This window comes from Nestor notabilis, unplaced genomic scaffold (genome assembly GCF_000696875.1).
Source record: "Nestor notabilis isolate BGI_N333 unplaced genomic scaffold, ASM69687v1 scaffold24026, whole genome shotgun sequence".
In the NCBI taxonomy this organism is placed as follows: Eukaryota; Metazoa; Chordata; class Aves; order Psittaciformes; family Psittacidae; genus Nestor; species Nestor notabilis.
Window position 1 is genome coordinate 17,066 of NW_009931779.1, and position 25,785 is coordinate 42,850.

The 25,785-nt window shown below is 41.2% G+C and overlaps 1 protein-coding gene across 1 annotated transcript in view; it reads left to right on the top strand.

Annotated features, from left to right (window-relative positions):
* PIKFYVE (phosphoinositide kinase, FYVE finger containing) overlaps positions 1 to 25,785 on the top strand; it is a 57,118-nt gene that overhangs the window by 14,690 nt on the left and 16,643 nt on the right. Inside the window, exons 7-21 of the mRNA XM_010016065.1 lie at positions 182 to 320; positions 2,957 to 3,114; positions 3,921 to 4,032; positions 5,787 to 5,934; positions 6,432 to 6,599; positions 11,512 to 11,574; positions 13,700 to 13,829; positions 14,164 to 14,344; positions 15,639 to 15,713; positions 16,546 to 16,653; positions 18,394 to 18,534; positions 19,188 to 19,314; positions 20,302 to 21,488; positions 23,002 to 23,102; positions 24,260 to 24,331. Of these exons, the coding sequence (XP_010014367.1) occupies positions 182 to 320; positions 2,957 to 3,114; positions 3,921 to 4,032; positions 5,787 to 5,934; positions 6,432 to 6,599; positions 11,512 to 11,574; positions 13,700 to 13,829; positions 14,164 to 14,344; positions 15,639 to 15,713; positions 16,546 to 16,653; positions 18,394 to 18,534; positions 19,188 to 19,314; positions 20,302 to 21,488; positions 23,002 to 23,102; positions 24,260 to 24,331 (2,910 nt within the window). The remainder of the gene's footprint in view (positions 1 to 181; positions 321 to 2,956; positions 3,115 to 3,920; positions 4,033 to 5,786; positions 5,935 to 6,431; positions 6,600 to 11,511; positions 11,575 to 13,699; positions 13,830 to 14,163; positions 14,345 to 15,638; positions 15,714 to 16,545; positions 16,654 to 18,393; positions 18,535 to 19,187; positions 19,315 to 20,301; positions 21,489 to 23,001; positions 23,103 to 24,259; positions 24,332 to 25,785) is intronic.

Sequence of the window (25,785 nt, forward strand, 5' to 3'; positions counted from 1 at the left end):
ATAGGGATCCTTTTTTCTGCTTTGATGGGGGATGAAGCTTTAAGCAGTAAGTTGTCGTAAGGAGGGTGAACAGTGTCACTAGCTTAAGTTCCTTTTTAGCATGATAAAAGATCAATGTCTGTTCTGCTGAAGCACTGCACAATGAACACTTACACTTCAATCCTTCTCTCTTCCACTACAGGTCAGCCAGCATCACTAACCTGTCACTGGATCGATCGGGTTCACCAATGGTGCCTGCCTACGAGACATCCGTCAGCCCGCAGGCCAGTCGCACACATACGAAGGCAGAGACTAGCGAGGATGAGCGCAAAATCCTTCTGGTACCTTAACCAGGCTTCTGTTTGTCTTGCTCTGTGAAGGCAATGAAGTTTGCCTTTCTTGTATCATGCAGCAGGAGTATCTTGCTACCTTTAAAGGCTCTTGTCTGAGCACTCTTACCTGGACCCTTTCTCCAGGTAGTGTAGGGATGGAGAATATTGGTGCTGCTTTGGGCAGTTCCATATTCCTGAAACAAATGGTAGTTTCATATGGTGTTTGTATAAAAGTGTTTACAGTTTTAGTCTTGGGAAGTGTGTTACGTGGTGTGGAGTTGGTGTATGGTGGCTCCTTGTGGTTTAAGCCTGTAACACAATGACCTGATTTTGTATTTCCTCAGGTTTAGATTTTTCGTTTCGTAAGCCACATAATTGAAAACTTCAAATGGCTGCATCAAAATGGTTGCACCACAATAAATAAGTTAAAGCTGTTACAGCCTATTGGGCTAAAACATAACTTGGTCCCTCCCTCTGTTTGCAGAATAAATACCACAGTTTGTGGAAGGTTGTAGTGATGGACTTGTTTGAAAAAAAAAAAATCAATGTGTAACAGTGAACTGAACAGGATCAGTTCAGTGATCCTGTTATTCCTCTTCCCACAGAGGCAGTGTTGTAGGTGGCAGTTATTGTACAATCTTCAGTACAAAACAGTGTTTCTTTTCTTTGAGGGAAGGGAAGTGTTTCCAACAGATGGGGCAAAAAAGATGCAGAGAAGGGAAGGAACTGTTTTTCACACATTAAGAGATTCAAGATTGCTCCCTGTTGCCATTTTAAAATCAGGAAGGCTCATTTCTATGTTGTCAGGTATTTGCCTGCTGTCAGCAGAATGCATACAAGTACTCCTGAGGGTTTAGAAAGACTAGCTCCTGTTCAGTTGCATAACTCTTTTCCAGGGTGTTCTGTAAATGGATAACCACATGAGGAAGGAACATTAAGGCATGTCTGTACACCATCCTGCTTGTGCATATATGTTAATGCAGGCAAAATGAAATATAAAATGCTGTGAACACAACTTGGACTGAGATGATCAAGTCCCAGTGCACTTCAGCTTCACGTTGTTTAATTTTTGTCTGTTTCCTTCCTTGGGGGAGAAGAGGATTGGTAGTATTGCTTCTGTTCATGTAAGATCAGAAAATGCAGTGTCAATGTAGGATTTTCTGTGAATTCCCAGTTTGATGCACTTAGCACGTGGAGCTGACTCTATATCAGAAGTTAATTTAAAGCTTAATGTGGTCCATTCAGAAGACTAATTGAACTTTGCCCATTAAATAAAAGGTAGGGGATGATGTAAATACACTGGGATAAGCAAATTTTATGTCGAGCAGAGGTCAAAATTCTGAAGTTGAAAGGGTTTGCTGTGTTCTGCCAGTTCGTGCAATTTACTGAATTCACCATGTGAGTTAAGCATAAACTATAAGGCAGCTGAACTGTGGAAACACTGGTTGCATCAAATCTTGTGATCCTATGATGTGTTCCATTACTCACCCATTTGGCTCTATGCCTGGTGTGGAAGGGGAGCTGCTGACATGGGTTTTAGGATAACACTTGGGATGGCCACTGCTGGAAATAAAAGCAGCAAGCCAGTCCAGTGACAGAAGTGGAGGAAAGCTCTTGGATGTCAGGGCACCCTTGGGAAAGTGCAATAATGTGGGTCTGGCAGTGAACTGGAAAGCTGAAACCAGTTAAAATTTAAGCTTCCTTCTCCCCTCCCTACCCTTACACAAAACATTTGAGCTATTTGAGCTGCAGTGTCTCTTCTCCACCCCTTGGGGTGCTCTGTTGCTCGCAAAATAATCCCAGGTCCCAGTTTTCACTCTACAACAATGGATTGTGCTGTGCCAAGCCAGGACACATGTGGGAAAAGGGCCCAAGTGCAGAGAGACACCTCAGTTCGGATGCAGCATAGCCTAAACAAGGGTTAGTGTACATGCTTAGCAGGCCTGAAAATGAGTTTGAGGCTGAAGTGTACCAAGTGGTGAAGGGAACAGATCCAGAAAGTCAAAAATGGTTAATTGGGCTGGGAGGGATACACACCTCTTTTGCTTAGTGGCCAAAGCCAACAGTGGCTAAAAGAAGACTTGATACTGAAAAATACAAAAAGGAATCCCCAATAAGAAATGATGTCCTAGAACTTGAACGTAGCAGTGCGCAGTGGTGTGTCGCGTACTTGCTTTATATCTGGGCTTGATAATGGACTAGTATGCTTCACAAAGCCTAGGTTAAGAATAGGTTGTATAGAAAAACCCTCTTCTAAAAGATGTTTTCATTGTCTCACGCTTCATCTACACATACCACCTGAGTTTGAGAATAGGGTGCAAGAGGGCAGTAGTAAGGACGTAAGTATCTTCTAGGCAGTACAAAATCTTACCAAATTAAAAAAAAAACAAACAAACTTAACTCTGAGGGTGCCCACTTTATTTCTTCCTTGTTCTCAACTTTATTTAAGAGTTAGGATACAAGGAACTGATCTCGTGTGTGTTTGCTATTTCTGTTTGTACCTTCACATAAGTGCAGAACGGCTTAGATTTTATGTGTTTGTGCAGGGCTCTTGATTTAGAAGCTGATCTGAGAGCCCAGATTGATGCCCTTAAACCTAGTGCTAAGGTCACACTAGTAAGTAACTTGCACATTTCCCTGTCCAGGACTCAGTCCAGCTGAAAGATCTGTGGAAGAAAATTTGCCATCACAACAGTGGGATGGAGTTTCAAGACCATCGCTACTGGCTGCGCACACATCCCAACTGCATTGTGGGAAAAGAGCTGGTCAACTGGCTCATCAGAAATGGGCACATAACCACAAGGTAACCCTGATGCTTTAGGACAGCAGATGTCTTCTATCTCTGTCACAGGAGGTTCTGAGTTTCAGCTGAGATAGGGTGCCTTAGACGGCAGAGATAGACCCCTTTGCAGGGAGATGAGAAAGAAAGAAAATGCAGATATCTCTTCTTTGCTGCCTAGCAACGCAGGCAGGGTTCTCACTCTGTGTGGCCCAAACCAACAGGGTGCAGGGGGCTGTCTGGTTTGGGAGTCAGTGTGGGAGATAGCTTATGGGACAAATATTACTCAACCAGTTGGAGAGCGGTGAGTGTGTTACAAAGGCTGTCCAATAATGTTTACTAATACTCGAAAGGGCAAGTCTGCCCCTAGGATCAGAGATCACGAATTTGATAGCTAGATTTTTGGTGGGGCTGGCAGGCTCTTAACCTTGTAAGTGAGTATAAAGAATCTGCTGTATTTCGCTGTGTGGGAGGGGGATAAAACTGAGATGGCTCTTAAGCGTAGAGCAAGTCCTCACTCAGCAGAGATGCTTAGTCTACATATAATTCAAGCTAGCAATATTGGAGGAGCACAAACAATATGTCTTAATCATCTGTTAGACACCTTGGCCGAGTTGAGAGTACTAGCAGTCTCTTCAACCAGCTGCATACTTGAATCAGTACACTCGGCTTCCATTCCGCTGTATTTTAAATAGCGTCTGGTTAATGACATACTGGTGAGTTGAACAGTCCATAGCAGATGACTCTTCCCTTTTGTAGTGTGCTCGTACTACAAACTCTCTGTGTTTAGAACTAGACTTAGAAAACCATCTCTATTCTTATACTTCCAGGGCCCAAGCCATTGCAATAGGACAAGCACTGGTTGATGGGCGCTGGCTAGAATGTGTCAGTCATCATGATCAGCTCTTCAGAGATGAGTATGCTCTCTACAGACCATTACAGGTAAAAGGAGTAGGAAAACTATGTTTTTTTCTGGGTTTGGCTGTCAACTAGAATATTATCTAATCCTCTTCTCAACAGGCATATGTCTGAATCGGCTCTCGTGTGTAGAGAATTGGCCTTTTTCCTTAGTGATTTAAAGCCTGAGGAAGCTGCATTTGCCAAGAAAATTTTGGGGCTGTCCTCTGTGGAGGATGTGTTATTACAGACAGTGCACTGTGCATAGTGGAGGAAAGGTTCTCCAATCTAGGCCAGTGCCTCTCATTGTGGATGTTTTACATGGAGGCCTTGAAATGGCATAGTCTGTGCTTGTGGCATCTGTGCTATTGTGCACAATCTAGAATCTGTGTGCAGTTACTGGTGATGGAGACACAATTGTGGTTGTGTTCTTCTATTTCAAAATCGCTTCTTTAAAAACTTCCAAAGAATGGATATTTTAGATATGCAGTATTGGATCTTCTTATATATTGTATTGGTAAGCCTTTCCTGATCACCAGTTGTGGCAGTTATAAAGAATTCGGTACCATAGCCACATAATACAAGACTGGGAGCGGGTATTTGTTGTGCCTCCCAAATAAGACTAGCTAACTGAAGGGGAGGCAGGGAACCAGTGACCAGAGATGCTACCCTACCATATTTCATTGCAACCAAACTTGATGAGGGGTAAGAGCAGTCACTGGTCAGAGTGATTGGATTGTTTTTTTAACTGGAACAAGGTATCGCTGTAGCCTCTCTGTTACCTGAAAACATTTGGTTGAGACTCTTCCATGTTCTGCAGCTTCTTACAATAAAGAATGGCTCAGCTGTGTGATGCAGCTCAGTCAGAAAGCTTGCAGCCATTAGCATCTTGTCTTCCTCATGCATTTCAGCTCTTGGCCACAGTCATGTGGTGTTTCTTTGAGATTGCCTTGGGCTTCATCTGGCATCTCAGCTACTCAACTACATTGTCTCAGTTTGGTGGTAAAAGCTTGCCCTTAGCTAGCAAGTGCTTGTGGATCCCTGTTTCTAAGTATTCGTAAGGGGCTTATGTTATTAAAGGTTTAAAGCCAATCCTTGTTCTCATCAGCTGAAGGCACTATCTGATCTCATTTCTCCTGCACAAGAGCTAGGAGACTCTCATTGACTCGGTTGCTTGCTGACTCAGTTGCTCGCTGCAATCACTGTATCCAAAGGAATGATGGTGAGATCTTAAGATGACTGGAGGCATCAGGATGGCTGATAGAAATCACTTAGATGTTCTCCAAGTTCTCTGGCACTCTAGCCAGCCTTTGCTTTGATCCAGCAGCCCCTGCTAGAGTCTGACTTGTGAGTGAAAGTCTTAAAGCTACTTTGGTCAGTCACAGAATTGCTTCAGTAACTTAGAATTAGCCTCCCCTAAAAGCTGCATGTGCTGGTTTCTGGGCAAAGGATACAGTCATCACCAAACTTACATGGGGATAGCAAGCATTCGAAACTGCTTAGCTGGATGTGGTAGCAGAAAATGGGCAGTAGAATAAGCTTATCCTTTAGTGCCGCTTAGTTGCAGCTTATGTGGAAGTGGGAAGGGTATAGAAATACTTGGTTCCTGTTCCAAAGAGTTCCTAATTCATATTAAGCAGGGTGGCTGTATGACTAACCTGGCTCAGCCCACCAAGAGTTTCCTCTGATTTTGAAAATGTCTGATCTGTATTTGTAACAGGCTGCTTTCTAAGGCCACTTAATATTTCAGCAGAGCTGCACTTTCAACACCTTTTTTTATTTTCTTCCTTGTCTTCTAGAGCACAGAGTTCTCAGAAACCCCATCTCCGGACAGTGACTCTGTAAACTCTGTGGAGGGGCACTCTGAGCCATCCTGGTTCAAAGACATCAAGTTTGATGACAGTGACACAGAGCAGATTGCTGACGAAGGAGAAGATAACTTAGCCAGTGAGTTTCAACTGAGTCTTGTGCTCACTCTGCCTTTTCCCCTGTTATCCTCAGTCCTCATAACATAGTAGTTTAACCATGTCTTGCTTTATGTGTGTGTATGTGTGTTTGTGTGTGCGTGCATGGGGCAGTAAGGATTTAAGCAAACTATAACTTAACTAGTCCTCCTGTTTCTTACAATGGATACAGTATTTTGTATTTAGTGAAACTGGCAGAGCTTTATACTTTTGATGGAGGAGAAGCATGTAAATTGCTGCCTTCTGTTTCTCAAGCAGACTTTTGCTTGATTTGGGCCCTATAGTAATGTACTAAAGAATGCCCAATATATTAGCATGCACACCTGAAGATAAGATTAGAACTATAAAAATACTGTATTCCTGTAGTATTGCACACTGGTCTTTATGTAGTAAAGACAATTTTTCTCCTCTCCAATACCCTCATGATTCCCGTTTGAACCCTTCTCCTCCCCGTATCTTCCCCTTACCCAACACTAAAAGACTCCGCCAGCCCTAGCAAGCGCACTTCAGTCAGCAGCTTCCAGTCCACAATGGACAGTGATTCAGCCGCCTCCATCAGCCTGAACGTGGAGCTGGACAACGTGAACTTCCATATCAAGAAGCACTCCAAGTACCCACATGTGCCCCCTCACCCTGCCGACCAAAAAGGTATGAGGTAGTCACCAGCTGGAGTTGCACATGATGGAGAGCTGGGCCTTAATAATACTGGCCTATTTGGACACTACTTTGGTAGCTGTCTTACAGAGGGGGAAATACAACATTTAGTTGGCACTCGCTTGCAGTTTTGATGTGCTCACCTCTGAGGAGGCTCAGCAGATCTGTTGAAACACCTTCTCTGCAGAGTGTGTAACTTCCCCTGTGACTTTCTCTTTGCAGTTGAAACAAAGTCTCCTGTCTGTACATAATAAGGCACATGCACATATACAGTTTCTGACTAACAGGGGTTGAAAAATAGTCTGTGCATAAACCAGTTTGCTATGTGTCTCTACAGTTTGAGATTAAACTGGAGAAGCAAGCAAGAAATAAAACCCCAAACAAAACCCGGACAAAATTAATTTGGAAGAGGTCTCTACTGACTTCTAATTGTAGAACACTTCTTCAAAAGAGAACATCCACTTAAGCGAAGTAGGAAGAAATCAAATACTCAGTGTTCAAGACTTCTTTGGAAATAAATAAGTACAAAATTGAAAGACTTTAAGCAGAATCCTTATGGAAAAAATAATGTACTTCCCGTTGACAGCTGCATTCTTGAAATTGGACAAGGGCTGACTGAAACTAGGGCTTGCCTCTGGCTTGGGTCTAGTATATTCTAGTTGCTTTTCATGCTGGGGAGCAATTGGTGTCTTTGCTCTGCTTTCTCACGTAAGGTTACATCAGCTTTGTAGACTTCTATCTTTGGCTGCTCCTAAGGAGTTTCTTATTCTTAATTATTCTTTCACTCTTACCCCTTCAGTATTTCCAACTTTAAAAGATGATCCAGTGTTAAATAATGAATTGGTCACAGCTGACTTTGAAAGCATTTTAGCCATGGGTGAGAGAGGCAAATTAGAGGGGGCATTTGTTAGTGCCTGTTGTAGTTGCCTCTTGTTATTTACTAAAAATATGTCTAGAAGAAGGGAAATCTAACTGCTTATTTTTCCCCCCCAGCTAAAGGAGCAGAGTAGGGTAAAAATCTGAGTTGGTGTCAGGTGTCTCAACAGTAGGGGATAGATTGTCAGCACTACTGACACCAACTCATTGTTGGTTCCCTTCAACTTGTTTCTAGTTCATGCTCTAATCAAATGAAAAGCTAATGCATCTGCAGGAAAGGGAAGGTCAGAGAATATACTCATAAATTCCTTTTAAGAAGGGGGGATGCTGGATTAAGTGAGCTTGAGATAGGCCCAGGTGTACTGCAGTATCCTATGAGTTTACAGCTGTAGCAGGTTTCTCTTTATCAGTGTGTGTTGGCAGTAAAGCAGGTAGTAGTCAGTTTGGTTTGTCCAGTGTTAAAGGACTTGGCAGAATGATAGTCTTGGTTTCAAACATATCTCAGTCTTTATCCCCATATACAAAAAGCAGAACATAATGAAGGGGAAATGTAAGAGAACGTAATTCTCTCAGAAACTATGGACCAAATCAAGGCTTCTCGTAGCCACAGCTGAAGCTTTTCTGAGAAAGATTTTGATGCTGGAGAGTTAGGAGAAGATCAGTGGAAAAGGCAAGTGATGAGGGGACTGAAAGGAGAGAGATTTCTGCCTTTGAATTACATATATTGGTAGCACTCTGCTATCTTTGCTGAATCTCTGCTGACTGGTGTTTGTTATCTGTTCCTGAAATGTGTGGTATCTTGAATAGCAAGAAACACTTTTTGGCAATAGGGAGACTGTCATTTCATAGGTACTTAGATATTCATTATTCAAGGCCTTCAGAAATGAGGTGGGACAGCCTCCTACAGTGCATACTGCAGAGCCTAGAGTAGTGAAATGGATGACTTCTAAAACTTTGTTCTGTAAATATTGAAGTCTGAGTGCAGAGACTTCCATTTTGTTTTCCTGATTTATCTTGGCTGTTTGTGACAAAACACGCCATCCAGGATGTTACAAAGTATCACAATGATTAGACAGTCAAGACTAGATATGTTTCTATGTAAAATAGGACATGGTTATTTTAAGAATAGAGGCCTATAGTTAATCAGTGACATGGTATGTTTGCTGCTGTCAGGGATCAGTAACTTCCCCATGACTATTACGGACATGTGTATTTGGCTTGATTTCATTGAAATTGCATTTTGTCCTTAGACTGGATGGCAGTGACTTAATTTCCTTTGAAATCATGTAGTAAAACTGAAGATCACATCCACCTTCTGAGGCTAGTAACTCAATTTCCTCACAACTGTGTAAATTAGAGTCACTGGGGGAGGACTCATAGGGCAAAACATCAGTGCGAGAAGTGCAGGTCAACTTTGATCCAAGTGGTTAGTGGATTTCTTCAAATGGTTAAGGGATGTGCAATTTCCACCAGTCACAGAAGTCAGCTGCTTTGAAGCAATGGCCTGTGATATACCAGCTGTGTTTTACAACAGTGTGGTTTGTATATAGTCTGAGTTTAATGGCAGGACTTCTTGTGATGTTACAGGCTGACTAATGTCTGGTGTGTTTTCATGGAATTCTAGTGACTCCAAGTTAGTTGGCTTGTAGTATCTTACAAGTGAGTACAGTGACTCATAGTATCACTGCCTAAAGACAATGGTACTTTATAGTGTCTATCAAAATAGGAAACAAAGTACGATTGCTTTCTGCATTTAAATTGGTGGGAAAGATAAGTGATTTATTTTAAAGTTGCTGTTTTTAAAAAGTTGTCAATGTGGGAAACTTTGTTTTCTAAATGTCTTTGCAGCCAGATATCCTTGAGGTATTTTGGGTAGTTAGTTTTTGGTGCTTGCATCTAATTAGGAGGGGGAAAGAGAAGAGCATCTGAATAACTATGACACAGTTCCTTACCACCACTGCTTGCCAAGCCTTAGCGTGCTGTTATCAGGAGCCCTATTGGTGCACCTTTTGGGAAGGTGCACCTAGGTTTTCAGTGGTTACTTGTGGATGCATGCATGCTTCTTTGTATATCTAGAAGAAAAGCTGAGGTTGCAGGCCAGTCTGTTTTGATGTTTGACCAGAGCAGTCTGTAAGGTGTATAAAGTATGTACCTGCTGGTTTCCATTAGAGACCTGTGAATTTCTGTGTGCATTGTGGTGTTTGGTTTCAATGATGCCCTTGAATCAGACCTAGGAGTTTGTGTTGTGGGTTGTTTTGGTTCTTTTTTTGTTTTGGTGAACCTGTTCAGGGTTGCTTCTAAGATGGTCACTTGATAAGTCGCTGCTTACAGACAAGGCTACAAAAACAACTACAGGGACTTCCTTTTCCTCCCTGCTGCTCCTTCTTTGGAGCATGATGCATATAGGGAGGATGTGAGGTAAGAAATGTGCATTAGCCACTCTCACCGTCTCAAACTCACACCTGTAAGTCTGTTATCTGTCCAGTCTTTGAAGATGTATGGTATCTTACCTTGTCAGGAATTTCCCCAGGGCACAATTGGAGGTGAAGTTCTAAGAGGTGAAGCTGTACCGAAAAGAAGTGTTGCTGGTTTAGAGGTGCCACCTGTGTCTTTGACCAGGGCATAACTACGGTTAGGTTTCAGCTGGGGATAACTCCTGCCTTGGCTGTGCCAGTCAGCTATGTGTGTCAGACCTAAGATGAGTGTATTCACAGTAGTGGCTGCTGCCCTAAGACTGTTGCAAGGTGGAGAGGGATGGAGGTGCTAGTATACATGCTCATGTGAAGGTACAGCATGACATGACTTTGTCTAGGTAGTCTGTGGGGTTGTGGATGAATGAATGCTGAGGGTGAGCCAGCTTTTATCAAGCAGTAGATTGCTTGTAATGTTAAACTCTTAATCTAAACATGAGATGAAAGGAACCTGCAAATAACTATTAAGCTGCAAGGGGGGGCTTGCAATTTCCCTTTGGTACATTGGTCGTCTATTGAGTATATGTTTGAAAACTGGGCAACTGCGGACAAGCTCAGGTTTTGAAAATGGTGGCATGTAAAGGGTCTATTGAGTGCTGCTGTTCAGAGACTTGTGATTGTTTGTGTCCCGTCAACTTTCTGTTGCTTTCTGTTGGTGTGTGAAAGCTGCCTGGCTTGCATTCTGTTTGTGGCAGTAGGTCTGGACCATTCTTGAGGGATGTGATAAAGGGTTAGCTTCAGACTTTGGGTTATTGCACTGTATAAGCACTTGGACTATTGCTCTTGTTTTCCCACTGTACGATCCCTTTTTGGGAACAAGGAACTAACTAAAGGCACAACAATCTAATGGCCTGCAGAGAAAACAAGCTTTTTGTAGCCAGCCAGCCTGCATGAAAGATCAAGATCTAGCAAGCTAAACAAGGGTGGTAGATGGAGCTTCGTCCTCTTTCATCTTTTACTTTCCTTTGTTGCTGAGAGTCCACCTCTGTCAGCACTGATTCCTGAAAACACTTTAAACTGTTCTAGGCTTTAGACTTCTAGGTTTTGAAGGGCAGGCTCTTTTGTTTCCTTCACCATGTAAGATAAATCTTGTGGCCGAGAACTTCAGTCTAAGAACTTCATTGGAATGTGAGAGCAAGATGGCTTTTGAAGCTGCATTTTTAGTCCAAAGTGAGGAGACCGTTCCCTGTCTGCACATTCCTATGGTGTCTGCCTGCAGCTTAGCACATTTGTATTCAGATTAAGAAAAGTGTGGTCTGGGTCAATGGGAAAAGCAAACTTTTAACTCTTAGTTCAGTCTTTGCTTGTGTCTCCTTTGTTTGTTCTGTTTCTTCACAGTAATATTTTCTTGTCTTAAGAACTTTTTGATAGAACAAGAATGAGAGGATATTCTTGTCTTTACCACTCATCAAGTTCTTGCTAAATTGGTGACTAAACACTTAGATGAGTAATGCTGCTGCTTCTGATGTGGGCGTGTACATCATAATTATATGGGCACACCAGTGTAACCTGTCATTTTTTTGTGTCTCCGCCTATCTCCCTCTTCTGTCTTCTTTCAGAGTATTTGAATCCTGAGAACGGAGGGCAGCAGATGTTCTCTATAAGTGATGCTTTTATTAAAGGTAAGGAGAAGCTTTAAATGTTGCTGTTGTACAGTTTTAATATAATGATGGGAACTCCTTAATACTCCTTTAATAGGGCGTTGATCCTTTAGAAATACTTACTTGACAGTAAATCTGAACTTATTCGTGGCAAAACTGATAGATAAGCTATACTGTAACTTTTTTAAATGCACTTGCAAGCTTAGATTTCATTCACTTTTTGGATTTTTCCATTCCAAAGGCACTCAAAGAAAAGCTTTTACTTGTTGGGTTTTTTTTGTACTTTTTATTTTAAAGTAAGTGCCAGGTCTGTTCACAACTTTCCCACCCACAAACTTATGCAACTGATTTTTAACTTTCTGTGCAAGCAGATGAAGATGTGGTTATGATTAATTGCTCTTCTTCTACAGAATAGGTTAAAGCTTCATCTCTTAAATCTTTCTGGGTTTCCTGTCATTAGTACCACCACTACTATTTCTGAAATGTACTTCTGAAATTGCCATTAGATGCAGTTGTGAGTTTTAAAACCCATGTGCCTTGTAGTATTGTGACCAGGTGAACCTGTGGGCTTTTTTTCTCCCAGTTTATGCTATTGATTTTGGTGAGCTTGTGAGAGGAGAAAGTAAGGGGAAAACCCCAATGTCTGTGCAGTTAGAAAATAAAGTCTTTGATGAAATCAATGCTTAGTTTTCAACTGAGCTTTTGCAGGAGAAAGGGAAAAACTCAATGTAACTTCTGTTAATCTTCTGCACAACTAATTTTGGGTATGGAACATCTGGAACAAGTTAACTGTTGTTTTTAAAGTCCTTTTTCTTTCCATTCATCCTTCTCAGATTACTATTGTATAAGGATTTTGCAGTTGGATCATGCACTCTGAGGAGTTTTATGCTTGAACTCGGAAGGCTTACTACTTGCCGATGAAAATTTTTACACTGCTAGTATATGTAACTTCTAATTGGCCATTATGAGAATGGGGAAGCTTATAACTTCCCTCTATAATATAGATACTACATATATAGATATAATTATATAATATAGATATAATATTTCCCATACCTGTATGGGAAATAATCTAGTAATTCTTTCAAAGCACATAAATCTCTGCTGAAAGAACCTCCAATCCACTACTGCAGACTAGAGAAGTTTTAAGGAGTTACTACAGAAGATAGTGATTGAAAGTGGCAGACCTATTCTAAGCGAGGATTGTTTTACATGGTTGAAACCAGCTTTCTGTTTCCAAAACAGAAATTGCTATAGTTCATGCTGATATTTAGATTTAGAAAAATATGTATTCAGTGGACATAGCCTTCATTGGCATCCTGTTTGTTGTAGCAGAAATATACCTGTGTATATGATGGTTATGTGGATGTAGGTGAGAAAATGTGCTGAGATCTTTTGAAAAGCTTGTGTCACTTTCTTGACAGTGGATCCTTGAGAATTCTGTAATATTAAATACTGTGACATAGCCTAGATGAACAAGCCTGCTGGCAGCTCTGTCTGCACCTGAACAGCAAGGAGGTGGTGTGTGGGGTCAGGGCTGTAAGTCACATAAAGGTTCAAAAGTCTGACATATGAATTGGTAGCATAGCATTTCTTTAAAGTCTGTTTGGGAGATGTGCTAAGCAAGGCCTCTACAAAGATATTTTTGATACCTGTGCTGCAGGCTGAATGAAATAACTAGATTTTTAATGCCACTTATATGTAGATGTCTTCAAAGCAGCTGCTTTTTGTTGATCAATTTAGTGCCTTGGATCAATGTTCCAAGTCCGAAATGTGTTATGCTTATGTATTATGAATGTGCATGATATCTTGAATTTGCTGCTTATTTATAGGCAAAACTGGGATATAAGATTCTATTTTTTAGTCTTGTCTTAAATGCAGTAACAATTAAATTCCAGAAGAGAAAACTGGTCTATACTGGCAGTACACGAGTTTTAGTAGCTCACTTTGCCTTTGTAGACTCACCACTGTTATACTTAATACTGTTTGCACCATCATATTACCATGACATCTGGCTCAAACTCAGTAATTCAAGAGGCTTAGACTTACGTATTACTAAAATGTTTCTGTTTCAAACTAGCCTTTCAGAAAGATACAGGCATTCAATTGTGACCTTATATTAGTAAGGTTTGTTTGTCTCTTTCAGAGTCATTGTTCAACAGGAGGGTGGAGGAGAAGTCCAAAGAACTCTTTTTCACACCCTTAGGCTGGCATCACAGCAATCTGGATCTGCTGAGGGAAGAGAATGGGGAGAAACAAGCTATGGAAAGGCTGCTGTAAGCAATACATAGAAAAAGGAATTTTTGTCTTGATAATTCCTGAAGCCACTCTATTCTACCAGCTTTCAGTGGGACTTGATCTACAGTGGACAATATAAGAACTTTATTTGAATTAAGAAAACCACGTCTTTATAGTATATTTTGATTGCTTATTTGCCTGTGATTTTTACATATTGAAGGACCAGAGTCGACTGTAGAACATTCTAGGCAGCTCTTCCTTTAGAGACTTCCTGCATTCTAAATGTTAAGAAGTTTACTTCTGAAATGCAACTTCGACTAATCCCTGTTACGTATTTTTCTCATGAGACATCTTTTCTTTTGCCTTTTTCAGGTCTGCTAATCACAACCACATGATGGCACTGCTTCAGCAGCTTCTGTACAATGAGTCCCTGTCACTGTCCTGGAGGGATATCATTGTACCTGTGGTCTGCCAGGTAGTTCAAACCGTACGGCCTGATGTCAAGAACAGAGATGATGACATGGATATCCGCCAGTTTGTCCATATCAAAAAAGTAAGTATCAAACAGCGGATGTAGGGGAACGAAAGGTTGCAGCTGGTGGCAGCACCCCTTATTTGAAGAGTCCCCTTCATGCTGCCCCCAGCATGTTTAGTGGTGTAGTTGGCCAACGTAGCCTTTGGGTAAGGCTAGAAAAAGTTGCATAGAAGGAACTTCGCATACTGTGAAAGGTGCTTCAATGCCCTGGAGCTGACCTCTTCTTTTAGGCTGCAGAAAGTGGCAAAGAGCAATCCTCTTTAATGACTTGTTTCCTTTTTTGGTTTTTGCTTGTTTTGTGCTTGGATTGGAGAGGTAGAGAGTGCTGGGTAGCTAGCTTGCAGAACTCTGTGTAGCCATCTGTTACTCTGTAACTATACATTACGGAGGATTGAACTCTTCCCATGTGAAGTACAGTGACTTTCCTCAAAAGGAAAACTTAATTGCTGTGGGATAGTGCATCCAGTTCTGCCAGATGACAGAGTGTTGACATTGTTGTACAGTAAAGCTGGAGTTGTGGCATGCAGAGTTTCTTATGAGAGGCTGACATGAAACTGACATCCAAGGAGCTAGTATGACTGAGGATCAAAGGCTCGGCTTTGTTTTTATTTGGCAAAATTCACCTCAGGAGGCCTTTTTTATTTGGAAGCCATGTAAGATATGAGGAGAACCTCATAGTCCTGGTAGGAGCTCTGTGGCATCTCTTCAGGCAGCATCGGTTGTCACTGGGTCTCCTGAATCTTCAATTCAAAGGGACAGGTATTCAGAGGTGAAAGCTCTTTGTAGCTGTCTGCTCTTTTCACATGCTGATAACAGAAATGTGCTCTGAAACATGTTATTCAGAAACCTGTTGCATGTTTATTACTCGTGTGATTGGTTGTAACTGTAGGCACACTAGTCAACTGTTTGGTGTGTTCAGATAGTAGGTAGAAGTTTGTTTTTTATCTCCTTTTTTGTTTTCCTTTCCTTTCCTTACAACTTGTTTGCTGTCAGTGGAAATGGGATGTGCTTCTGATGGCCTATAGAAGTTAGGTTCCCTTATCTTCCAGAATGTACCTTGTTTAACAAATACGCATTTGTTAGGAGGGGCCTAGAGATCCTGGAACTTAATATGTGTTTTCATGTTGTCCTTAGGATGCCAGACTTTAGAGGAAAAGATTTGTGTATCTAGCATGACTGTATCTGATGTTTCACCTGATAGCTGAGGGTGTAGTTTGCACATCAGCTACAATAGGTATTCTATGTATTATGTTTACTGCATTAGAACTTACGGGAGCATATGACAGTTCTAAAATGTTCTTTACTTTGTTAGATTCCTGGTGGAAAGAAATTTGACTCCATGGTGGTGAATGGATTTGTTTGCACTAAGAATGTTGCACACAAAAAGGTAACGTAGGCTTGACTAATCAAGTGCTGGCTAATAGTGCATGCTGAGGAAACAAGTGTGCTGTGACTTCCTTTTTGTGTCATGAAGCATCTGTCACAAGTCAGGAGGATTACAATCTTTCTCTAGTGTGAGTCCCTATACAAGAATGGCTTTTAAAGCATTTCTTTTCCAAGTTGTTTTCTTTAAGCCCAGAGATTTGGAAACTTTCCTCGTGCACATATAGAAAAACATCCTTTCTACCCCTACCACCCCAGAAGGCATCTAACCCCAGATTTTAGCTAGAAAAAGGCATTTGTAGTTCTGGCTTATGACAATATAGTAAAGTAAGCCTTTAACTAAAGCAGGAGGTTAAGATAGAAGTGATCTGGATGGATGCTCCAAAGTGTATCAAGATTTTGTGGTATCCTTGGAGGTGACTATAGAAACCTCTAATATTGCACTCTTACTGGACAGTAGCTGTGAAATTCCAAAACTGGGTGTAATATAGAATCATAGAATCATAGAATAGTTAGGGTTGGAAAGGACCTTAAGATCATCTAGTTCCAACCCCCCTGCCATGAGCAGGGACACCACACACTAAACTATGTCGCCCAAGGGTCTGTCCAGCCTGGCCTTGAACACCTCCAGGGTTGGAGCATTCACAACTTCCTTGGGCAACCTATTCCTATATCTTCATAAGAAGGAAGAATGTGTAGCTGGGTCTGCAGGTGGGATAGCTGGGACACTTTTGGGAGAAGGGTTAATCATGGGAAGTCTGTCTTCTTTTGTTGCATATGCTTTCTCTTCCAGATGATTGTATTTTTGTTTTAACAATTTTTTTTGTCTTTTTTAGATGAACTCTTGCTTAAAAAATCCCAAAATTCTTCTGCTGAAGTGCTCAATTGAGTATCTCTATCGAGAAGAAACAAAGTTTACCTGCATAGACCCTATAGTACTTCAGGTAAGAGCATGCTTTTGTTCTTGGTTGATGATGATCAGCACACATCTCATTGTTTTTTGAGTGTGTAAGGTGGAGCTGAGAGAGTGAGATTGCATAGGAAAGATTAAGATTTCCTTGTCTAGCAGTTGGCTAAGAAAACTGCTGCAGTAAATACAGTGCAAGCTTGTGGTCTTGCTTTGAGGGTTTTTGTCATCAAGTTACATGTACTGAGAGTCATCTGATCCTCGCAATTAAATGTAGCATTTTAGAAAATGTGGGGGGTTTTTTTGATGATCAGAGCTGGATATGATTTAGTGCATGAAGAAATATTAGAGAAGTTGGTGTGGTTGAGGGTTAAGTTGCACCCATGTTACTTTTTGTCAGGCTTGGAAAAAATAGAACAAGCACCAACCTAATGAATGATGAACTACAGTGTGTCACTTTAGAACAGGTGCCCTGCCCCTGTGAGCAGGAAGGTGCTTCAAGTATGAGAACGCTGAAATGAGTAGACCTTTTCTTTAACACACTGCATTCTTATTCAAGAACTGGTCTTCAGGTGTTTGTCACAATACTCATGAAAAGTATATTTGGTGCCCTACTGGGTTTGGGTCGTAATCTTGGTTTCTGTATTTGACTACTTCCTTAGCATGCATCTAAACCCACTTTTGTGTGGTGATATATAGAGAGGATTACAAATGTGAAAGCTTTAGCAATAAACTTGTCTCTGCCCAGTGAGTTGGTTTTCTAGTAAAAGCTTCGGCTGAGACCTGTCCTTTGTCTGGATGGGATAGAAATACCTACTGTATCTTCTGAATATTGGCCTCTGTAATTATTTCAGCATTTGCTTTGGAACATGATCATAACTATTTGTGTATCTGCGTTAAAGTCTTATAGGACAGAAAATACTACAGAAATACTATTTCATTTGAAAAGATTAGCTTCTAGCAAAAGCTTTATCTTTGCTACACTACAGTGAATGTTTGTCTTCTGAGGAACTGACAAACTGCTTTTGTGGTATCTTGCTCTTGCACAGATCTTCTAAAACCTGACTGATGGGAGCTGCATTAACATGATAGAGAGTACCTGGCTTGGGAAGTTACGTCCTCCTCAGTGTAGGCCTTTAATTCAGATGGAGTTGCAGCTCTGCTTTCTCTTTCTGTGCATAGTAATAAAAGTGTGGAGGGGATAGTGAAATGAAGCCAGAAGGTGGGCATGTTTAGATGAGCAGTTTTTTGCGCACAGCATTTTGGATCCTACTCCAGGAGCACTGTCTCCAAGTACAGATTTAGGGACTGAAGGTCTGCGTACAGACTTGTAGAGGCATAGGACACCGGCATACTCTTAGTGAATGGAAGTATCTGAGTGACAGCACTCAACATTAGCATGTATCTAAAGATGGCAAACATGATACTGCAAACTGCTTTGGTTTAGGATGCTTTAATTCTAGCAGCTTTCAAACATAAAGACTTCTTCCGTGTAAGGATATAAGGTTCATGTATGTATTTTTGGATTCTGTTGCAAGTCTCTTACTTCTGACTGTCACTGGACTGCATCCTTGTGTGCGATTAGTGCATATAACAAATTACTGATAAACTGGGTATTGTGCTGTGGGGGTGAGGAAATGTGCACAATGGGCAACTGATGGTGGTTTCTGGATAGCTGGTTTCCCTGTTTTATAGGAAAGGTCTTGTATAAATGAGAGAAAGTAATATTCAGATGGGTTTGTAGTATTTAACTGCCATACTTTGTTCCTGTCTGCAGGAAAGGGAGTTCTTGAAGAACTATGTACAGCGGATAGTTGATGTCAGGCCTAATTTGGTCCTTGTTGAGAAGACTGTGTCCCGAATTGCTCAGGACATGCTCTTAGAGCATGGTATCACCCTGGTCATCAATGTCAAGCCGGTGAGCATTTCCTGTCAAAGTCAGACTGGGTCTTGTAAATCTCTTAACTTCTTGTAGCAAGCTCCCTGGAGAAAGCAAAGAGTTGTCCTTCTCTAACGAAACCTCGGCTCTCTTTTAATGGTACTTCCCTTCCAAAAAGACAGGACAAGCAAACCTAGAGAGTAACTTTTCCTCAGCTCTTCACAGCTACTCTGTCTGCTGTGTCTTTATACCCTGGCTTGGTTCTAGTTAACTCTTAACACTTATTTGTAGCAAAACCTGCATGGGTCCACAGTGATTGCCAGAGCGCCTCTCTGTCCCTGTGGGGCAGGGTGCACCCAGACAAACAGAGCAGCTGTGGGAGTTGGCTGAGCTGATAGCCAGCACTGTTCTGACTACACTGTACCTCCTGGAACTCTTTTCACTTGAATAGGTCCAGATATCTCCAAGGAAGGGTGCAATCTTACCTCTCACCAGAAGTATTTACTGCTTTTCTAAGATTCTTGTATACTGTGGATGTGTGTTTGTGTGGCTGGGTTTAACCCAGAGTTTGCATCTCACTGAGGAGTTTCCATGGTCACACTGGCTTGCTTGTTTGTGTTTTAAGAGCAAGCTAAAGATGCCAGTGCCCTCTTTGCACTGTAGATTCTTACTGTTCTTTCCATTTTTCACAGCAAGTATTAGATCGGGTGAGTCGAATGACCCAGGGAGACTTAGTGATGTCAATGGATCAACTGTTAACCAAACCACGTTTGGGAACCTGTCATAAATTTTATATGCAAGTTTTCCAGTTGCCCAATGGTGAGTAAACTTGGCGTGTTTTAGCTTGTGTTTGTGAAAGGGTAAATGTTTTGCTTCTCTTAACTGGATCTGAAGTGTTGGGTGCTTTGTGTGATCGAGTATTATCCTTCCTACTCATCTTTCTTTACTTCTGTTACATCTTGGAACTACAGTGAACTGGCTGTGGACACAAAAGCATGATCTAACTGAGACTCACTAGACTTTAATTAGGCTGAAAATATTGCAGAATGGAGAACTCATATTCTGTCAGGGCACCTGTGCAGTTGCTTAACCATCCTCACCATGAAGCATTTTTCCACACAGAAGCAGAGCCAGTACAGCCTGGGTTGGAAGGGACCTCAAAAGATCACCTGATCCTACTGTAACATATCCAGTCAAAACTTGCCTTGTTGCGATTTGTGCACACTGTCTCATGTTCAGTTATTGTTCACATTTGAGAAATCATGTTCCTTTTCCACTGTAACTTCTTTTCAGCAGTGGAAGTCAGTGAAGGAAGAAATGCTCCTTGACAGGTTTCCAGTGGTGCTAGCACACATAGATGCTGTTCATGTAAATCTTTTTTGGAGGTGCAGTCATTTGCATCTCTTCCCTTCCACTTCCAGCCTTCAAATTGCACTCAAAATCATGTAGGCTTTTAACTTGTAACAATGAGTAAATGTGCCTGGGATGATAGTGGTTTTCTTTTGCTTCACTGCTGCATAGTCTACAGTGATCTTAGAATAGGCTGTTTAGGCCACCATGTTCCATGTGCTCTTCACTTGGACTTTTTGATGATTTGTTTTACAGAACAGAAGTTCTATAGCAAATGCTTGTTTTGCTTGCAGAAGAAGTTATTTCAGTACAGGGATGTGAACTTCTGCAGCTGGCCTGTGCTACCAATGTTACTTGCTCTTAGTCTGTTACAGTCTCTTCAGTGTGTGAGATGGCTAAAAGCAGGTTAACTGTAGTTCTCATCCTAACTCCTATGTTGTTTTTGTTTTCTTCTAGATCAGACAAAAACCCTGATGTTCTTTGAAGGGTGTCCTCAGCACCTGGGTTGTACTATCAAGTTGTGTGGTGCTGCAGAGTATGAGCTGGCCCGTGTGAAGGAGATCCTGATCTTCATGGTCTGTGTGGCTTATCATTCCCAGCTGGAAATTTCTTTCCTTATGGATGAGTTTGCCATGCCCCCTACTCTGACCAGAAACACCTCCTTTCACTCCCTTATTGAGGAGCCAGGAGATGAAAATGAACAACAGAACCTCTTCAATGGTGAGGATTTCAGCACAGCAGTCAGAGACATTGAACTATCCTCTGAAAAGCTGCCTGTAATCTCAGAGTCTGTCTCCTCTGATGAGGTGAGCTTGCTTGAACAAAGAGGTTTATTTGAGAGAGATGATCAAGAGAACAGTCAACTGGAAATGGTGTCTTCAAAACAGCAAGAGCACCACAAATTGGAGTCACAATTTCCAGTGTTCAACTCTGTACCTCCTGCAATACCTGAAACATCCCTGCTGCCCCTCCATGGCATGGACCAGCACTTGGTTGCTCTGGATAGCCAGACGCTAGAGTCTTTTCAACAGGCAGATGATCTGCAAGAGTCAAAGAGTCAGATGAGGGTCTTCAGAGACCCTCTCCAGGATGATACTGGTTTATATGTCACGGAAGAAGTAACTTCTTCTGAGGATCGTCTCAAGACTTACTCTGCAGCATTTAAGCAGGAATTGAAAGATGTCATTCTCTGTATTTCTCCTGTACTGATGTTCCGTGAACCATTTCTTTTGACTGAAAAAGGCATGAGGTGCCCTGCCCGTGATTACTTCCCTGAGCAAGTTTATTGGTCTCCACTTCTTAATAAGGAATACAAAGAGCTGGAGAGCAGAAGGAAGAGACAGTTATTGCGGGATCTCTCTGGACTACAAGGGATGAATGGGAGTATTCAAGCTAAGCCTATTGAAGTCTTACCTTCTCATGAGTTGGTCAGTACTAGAATAGCAGAACATCTAGGCGATAGCCAGAGCTTGGCCAGAATGCTGGCTGACTATCGGGCCAGAGGAGGGAGGATACTACAGAAAAACGCAGATCCCTTTGCCCAAAGTAAGGATGTGTCTAGCGTCCCTACTGGAAAAACTGGCTGCAGGATTGAAGAGGATGAGAAGGGACTGGCTCAGAGTGAATCCTCGTGGTCTCATAAGGTAAGATTCAAAGCTATGATGCTGAAAACCCAGGTTACATCAGTTTTGCCTGGTATTACAGAAGGCGTAGTGTCTCATTAAATGTTAAACCAGAATTAGGGTTGGTGATTAGTTTTTTTTTTTTTTTTATTTGTGTGGGTGTTTTTGGTTTTGTTGTTGGTTTTTGGTTTGGTTTTTTTGTGTGTTTTTGGTTTTTTTGTGTGTGTTTGCTTTTTGTTTTGTTTTTTTTTTGGCTGGATTGAACCTGCATTTTAGCTTGTAGGGCTCTGGGCACTTAAGCCAACCAGTATAACCAGGGACTGTATGGATTTAAGAAAGAAGAACTAGAGACTGACTGAAAAATTTCCTGAAAAGGGAAGAGGATATGAGACTGTACTTCCTGAGAAATGTATGAAGTCAGCCCAGAATCAATGTATTACATGGCCTGCTCAGCTGTATGTGACTGATTTCTGAAAATGAGTTCATGACGGGAGGACAAACCTAAAGAAGTAGTTCCTGAAACCAAGCTTTCTTGCTGCTTGTATTGGTGATTTCTAAAAGCATAATATCCATCATCAGAGGGCTTGATGTCATGAAAAGAGAACAGTAAGCTGTAATTACAGTGAAGTATTTGACTGTAAAAGTTTGAGTGATCTGAGGAAAAGGAATAATCTTGTAATGGAGGGGGGGAATCTTCTTTGAAAATTCAAAGTAAGGGAATATGTGATTGTAATCAAAATATTTAAAGTTTTGGGAAACTGCTATTGAAAGTAACTAACTTGTATCTGAAAAAAAGGATCTTGGGACTTTCTTGTACTGGAAGCTGTTCAGGAAAATAGTGTATGAACAACAGTATCAGAACTGATCTCTTAATAGTCAAACATCTGTTTCCTGAGCCAATCAGCCCTCAAGCACTTGAACAGAAGTCACTATTTAATGGTGCTTAAATATAAATCTGTGTAGCTTCACAGGCCGTAGTCTTACAAACTGTAAGACTAGCCCTTGCTCTGGATCAGACTGGTTGATGCTGTTTTAAATTTATTCAGTGATCAAAGAAAAGTATTTGGTAACTTCATAGTTCTGTAGGGTGTGGAAGGGGAAACAGCTCCATTCCAGCAGCAGTGGTAAGTTCACAGAGGACAGTAAGTTGGAAGTCTTTCTATAGCCTGAATGAGTAATTGGGGCAGAGTTTTGACTGCAAGGTGTCCTAAACTGTACACTGCTTTGGAGACTCTGGATGTTTGTCTCGGGGCTTTTGTTGTTTTACATTTCCCTTACCTTTCTTTCCACAGAAACGCATATGTGCATTGCTTTCATTACACATATTAGTTACGCTGTTTTAAAACTGCAGTTAGCAATTATACATAGTAGAAGTGTGCCTGAAGCTCAGAGATAATGCAAGGTTAATATATAGAAAAGGAGCAAGCAGAGATTCATCTTTGAATAAAATTACTAGAATAGAATTTTGTCATCAGGAGTTGTGTGCAGATGGAGGTATCTGTAACCAGTAAATGAGTTATTCTCTTTCTACCAGGTGGATTGCTTGAGTCCAGTAAACCATCAGAGGCTGTGTGTTCTCTTCAGTAGCTCTTCTGCCCAGTCCAGCAATGCTCCAAGTGCCTGTGTTAGCCCCTGGTATGAAAACTACTTCTCTACAGCCTGTATAGTTGCTATCTTTTTTTATCTAAATGAAGGTCAGTGCTTGCTTCATAGCGGTATTTGAGGACTTCTAGGCAGGTTGTGCCCATCCTGCAACAGGAACTGTTGCCAAAAGAATTTGGTCTTACCTTGTCAGGTGGATCCAGAGCAGTACCTCATAGACCTTGTAATCCCCAAGGCATAAATGGGAAAGCCAAGCCTAAAAATGAATAGTTTAGTTGGTCTTTTCACTGCAGAGAAATGTTTGTGTGTGGAGGGCACTGCAATGCAGTTTTGTGGGAAAAAATTGGTGTATATAAACACAGAAGAATGTCCAAGCCCAAATATAAGCCTTAAGAGAATCTCAGAATACTTCTAGATTGTATTATTTGAGAGTGGTGTTTGAATATATTGCTATATTTCTCATTTTATTGTCATCAGCATGAAGAGCTTTTAACTATTTCTACCTTAGGGAGCTGTAATTTGTTAATTGTGTGCAACTTACGACACACTTCCCGCTCTACTAGACAGAACAAGTCTTAGTGTTTCATCATCTAGCTCACCTGAAAATACACAGATGGTGGTCTCGCAGGGAAAGGTCCAGAGTTCCTGTAAAAGCTTAGGAATGAACCAAAGAATGTGGTGATAAGCTCACTAAACAGCAACAATAGGAGGATGTAAATTAGCAATATTAGAGATGTCTGAATCGTGACACTTAAACTGATAGACATTTTAAGTGGCTTGGTCACCTCAGGTTCTAAGAAAATAGAAGCTGAGTCTTTCTTAAGGCTATTTTTATCTTCTGGATGTACCCTTTTTCTAACTGTTTAAATGTTAGTGTTTGAAGCTTCAAGCTGTCTAGGTTTCTGTGCCTAGATAGTCTTGAGCATGATCTTAAAAAGTGCAGTTGAATTCTATTTGACTTTAAAATGTCAAGTTTAAAGTTGTTCTAGTAGGACTCTGATTTCATTATTAACAAACCTAACAGCAGGGATCTAGGAAGAGTAGTCAGGAGGCGGGAGGAGGAAAAGTGTCTGAATATATGCAGGGCTGAAAACAAGCCAGCAGTGGGTATTGATCTGTGCACCTAATGGCTGTTGCATAGCTAACAGTGACAGCATCTATCCTCTGAAGCGTTCTGTTGTCTGCTTTAGGATTGTGACCATGGAGTTCTATGGGAAAAATGACCTGACTCTAGGGATTTTTCTGGAGCGCTACTGTTTCAGGTGAGGAGGAATGTGCTCTAAATCTCATTCTAAACAAAAAAAAGCTTTTGGTAGCTTTGTGTAGCTGACCTGCCACCCTCTTCATAGACTGTACTTCCTGTGCACTTAGGATAATAGTAGATATGGTTATGTGCTGGTAAAGCTTACCGCTTAAATCTGTTTTTTCCCTTTGCTTTATTATAATGCTATAGTGAAATAAGAACTGTATTTAAGAATTCACTTGTGCTCACTACTTAGCAGCAATTACATCTGCTGCTTTCCCACTTGGGCTCTGTCTCTCTTATTTACTCTAATGAAAAGTGGAACAGATTATGAAACAAGACTTAAAAGTTCATAAAGACAGATTTGTTCATTTAGCACATTCTTGTAGTGATCAGGACTCTTAAGGGCCTAGTTAAGAGTCTGAGCATGTATTTCAAACAGCTGTTTTTCAGGACAAGCAACTGTACTGATAACTCTTTTCTGAGGTTCCTATTTGAGCTTTCATATGAGTTCTGGAAAAAACCCTACTCCTTTAGACTTACCTGAACATCTCAGAGTAAGGCTTTGCCGTATCTGCAAGGTGGCTAATGTAAATGGTGCAGAACTCTCTTAGCCCTAGCAAAGTACTGTGTAATTTATTTCATCTGATAGAGGTGCAAGTTGTTACGTTTCAGTAATAATCAGTACTGCCAGAACCCTATACAGTCTCAGCAGGCTGTGAAGCTGGACAGGCAGCCTATGGCTTCTCAGAAGACAAGGTTATTCTGTTCTCTCCGTTTGCCACTTGCAATAGAAATATGCTCTTAATGTTCAGCCTTCTCTGGAGGAACAAGTATTTCTCCTTGTGCTGATCAGTGAGGAGGAGGAGCTCAGCTGACAATTTTAAGTTCTTATTTCCCTCTGCTGACTAGCTATGGTGTGCTAACGTGAAAGCTTCAATGCCTCTCAGTCTCCATAGTTTCAGAAAATATTTATTTATTTATTTTCCTATGAGCAAGGACGATATGGGCTTTTTTCAGGTTTTTTCTGGTTTTGAAGAATTCCCTATTTTACCTTGGTATCTAAACAATTAAACTTTTATTTTTCTCATGTCACACTCTATTTCCTGACTTAAAAGAAACCCATCCAAAGAAAGGTCATGGGTTTTTCTGTTGAAAGAGGTTATATGGCATTATTTTGCTCACTTCCTTCAGAAAGCTGAAACATAATTAGTTCGAAGGCTCTTTGGCACATCTTTGACCTCAGTAGCCTTTGCTCTGCTACGCTGCCAAAGTTGTCTTCTAATTTGGTGCAAGCCCTTCCGGTTTCTTGATCCGTATTTTGTGGATTATAGGAAATATGTTGGTAGAAAGTGATTCATTATAAAAAGATTGTGATAGTGACCAGTATCCAGTCACTGCTTTTTGGAGCTATATGGCTGTTGCTGGCAAAAGGGAATTTCCCTAAATGCTGCTTCTAAATTTGCACAAATT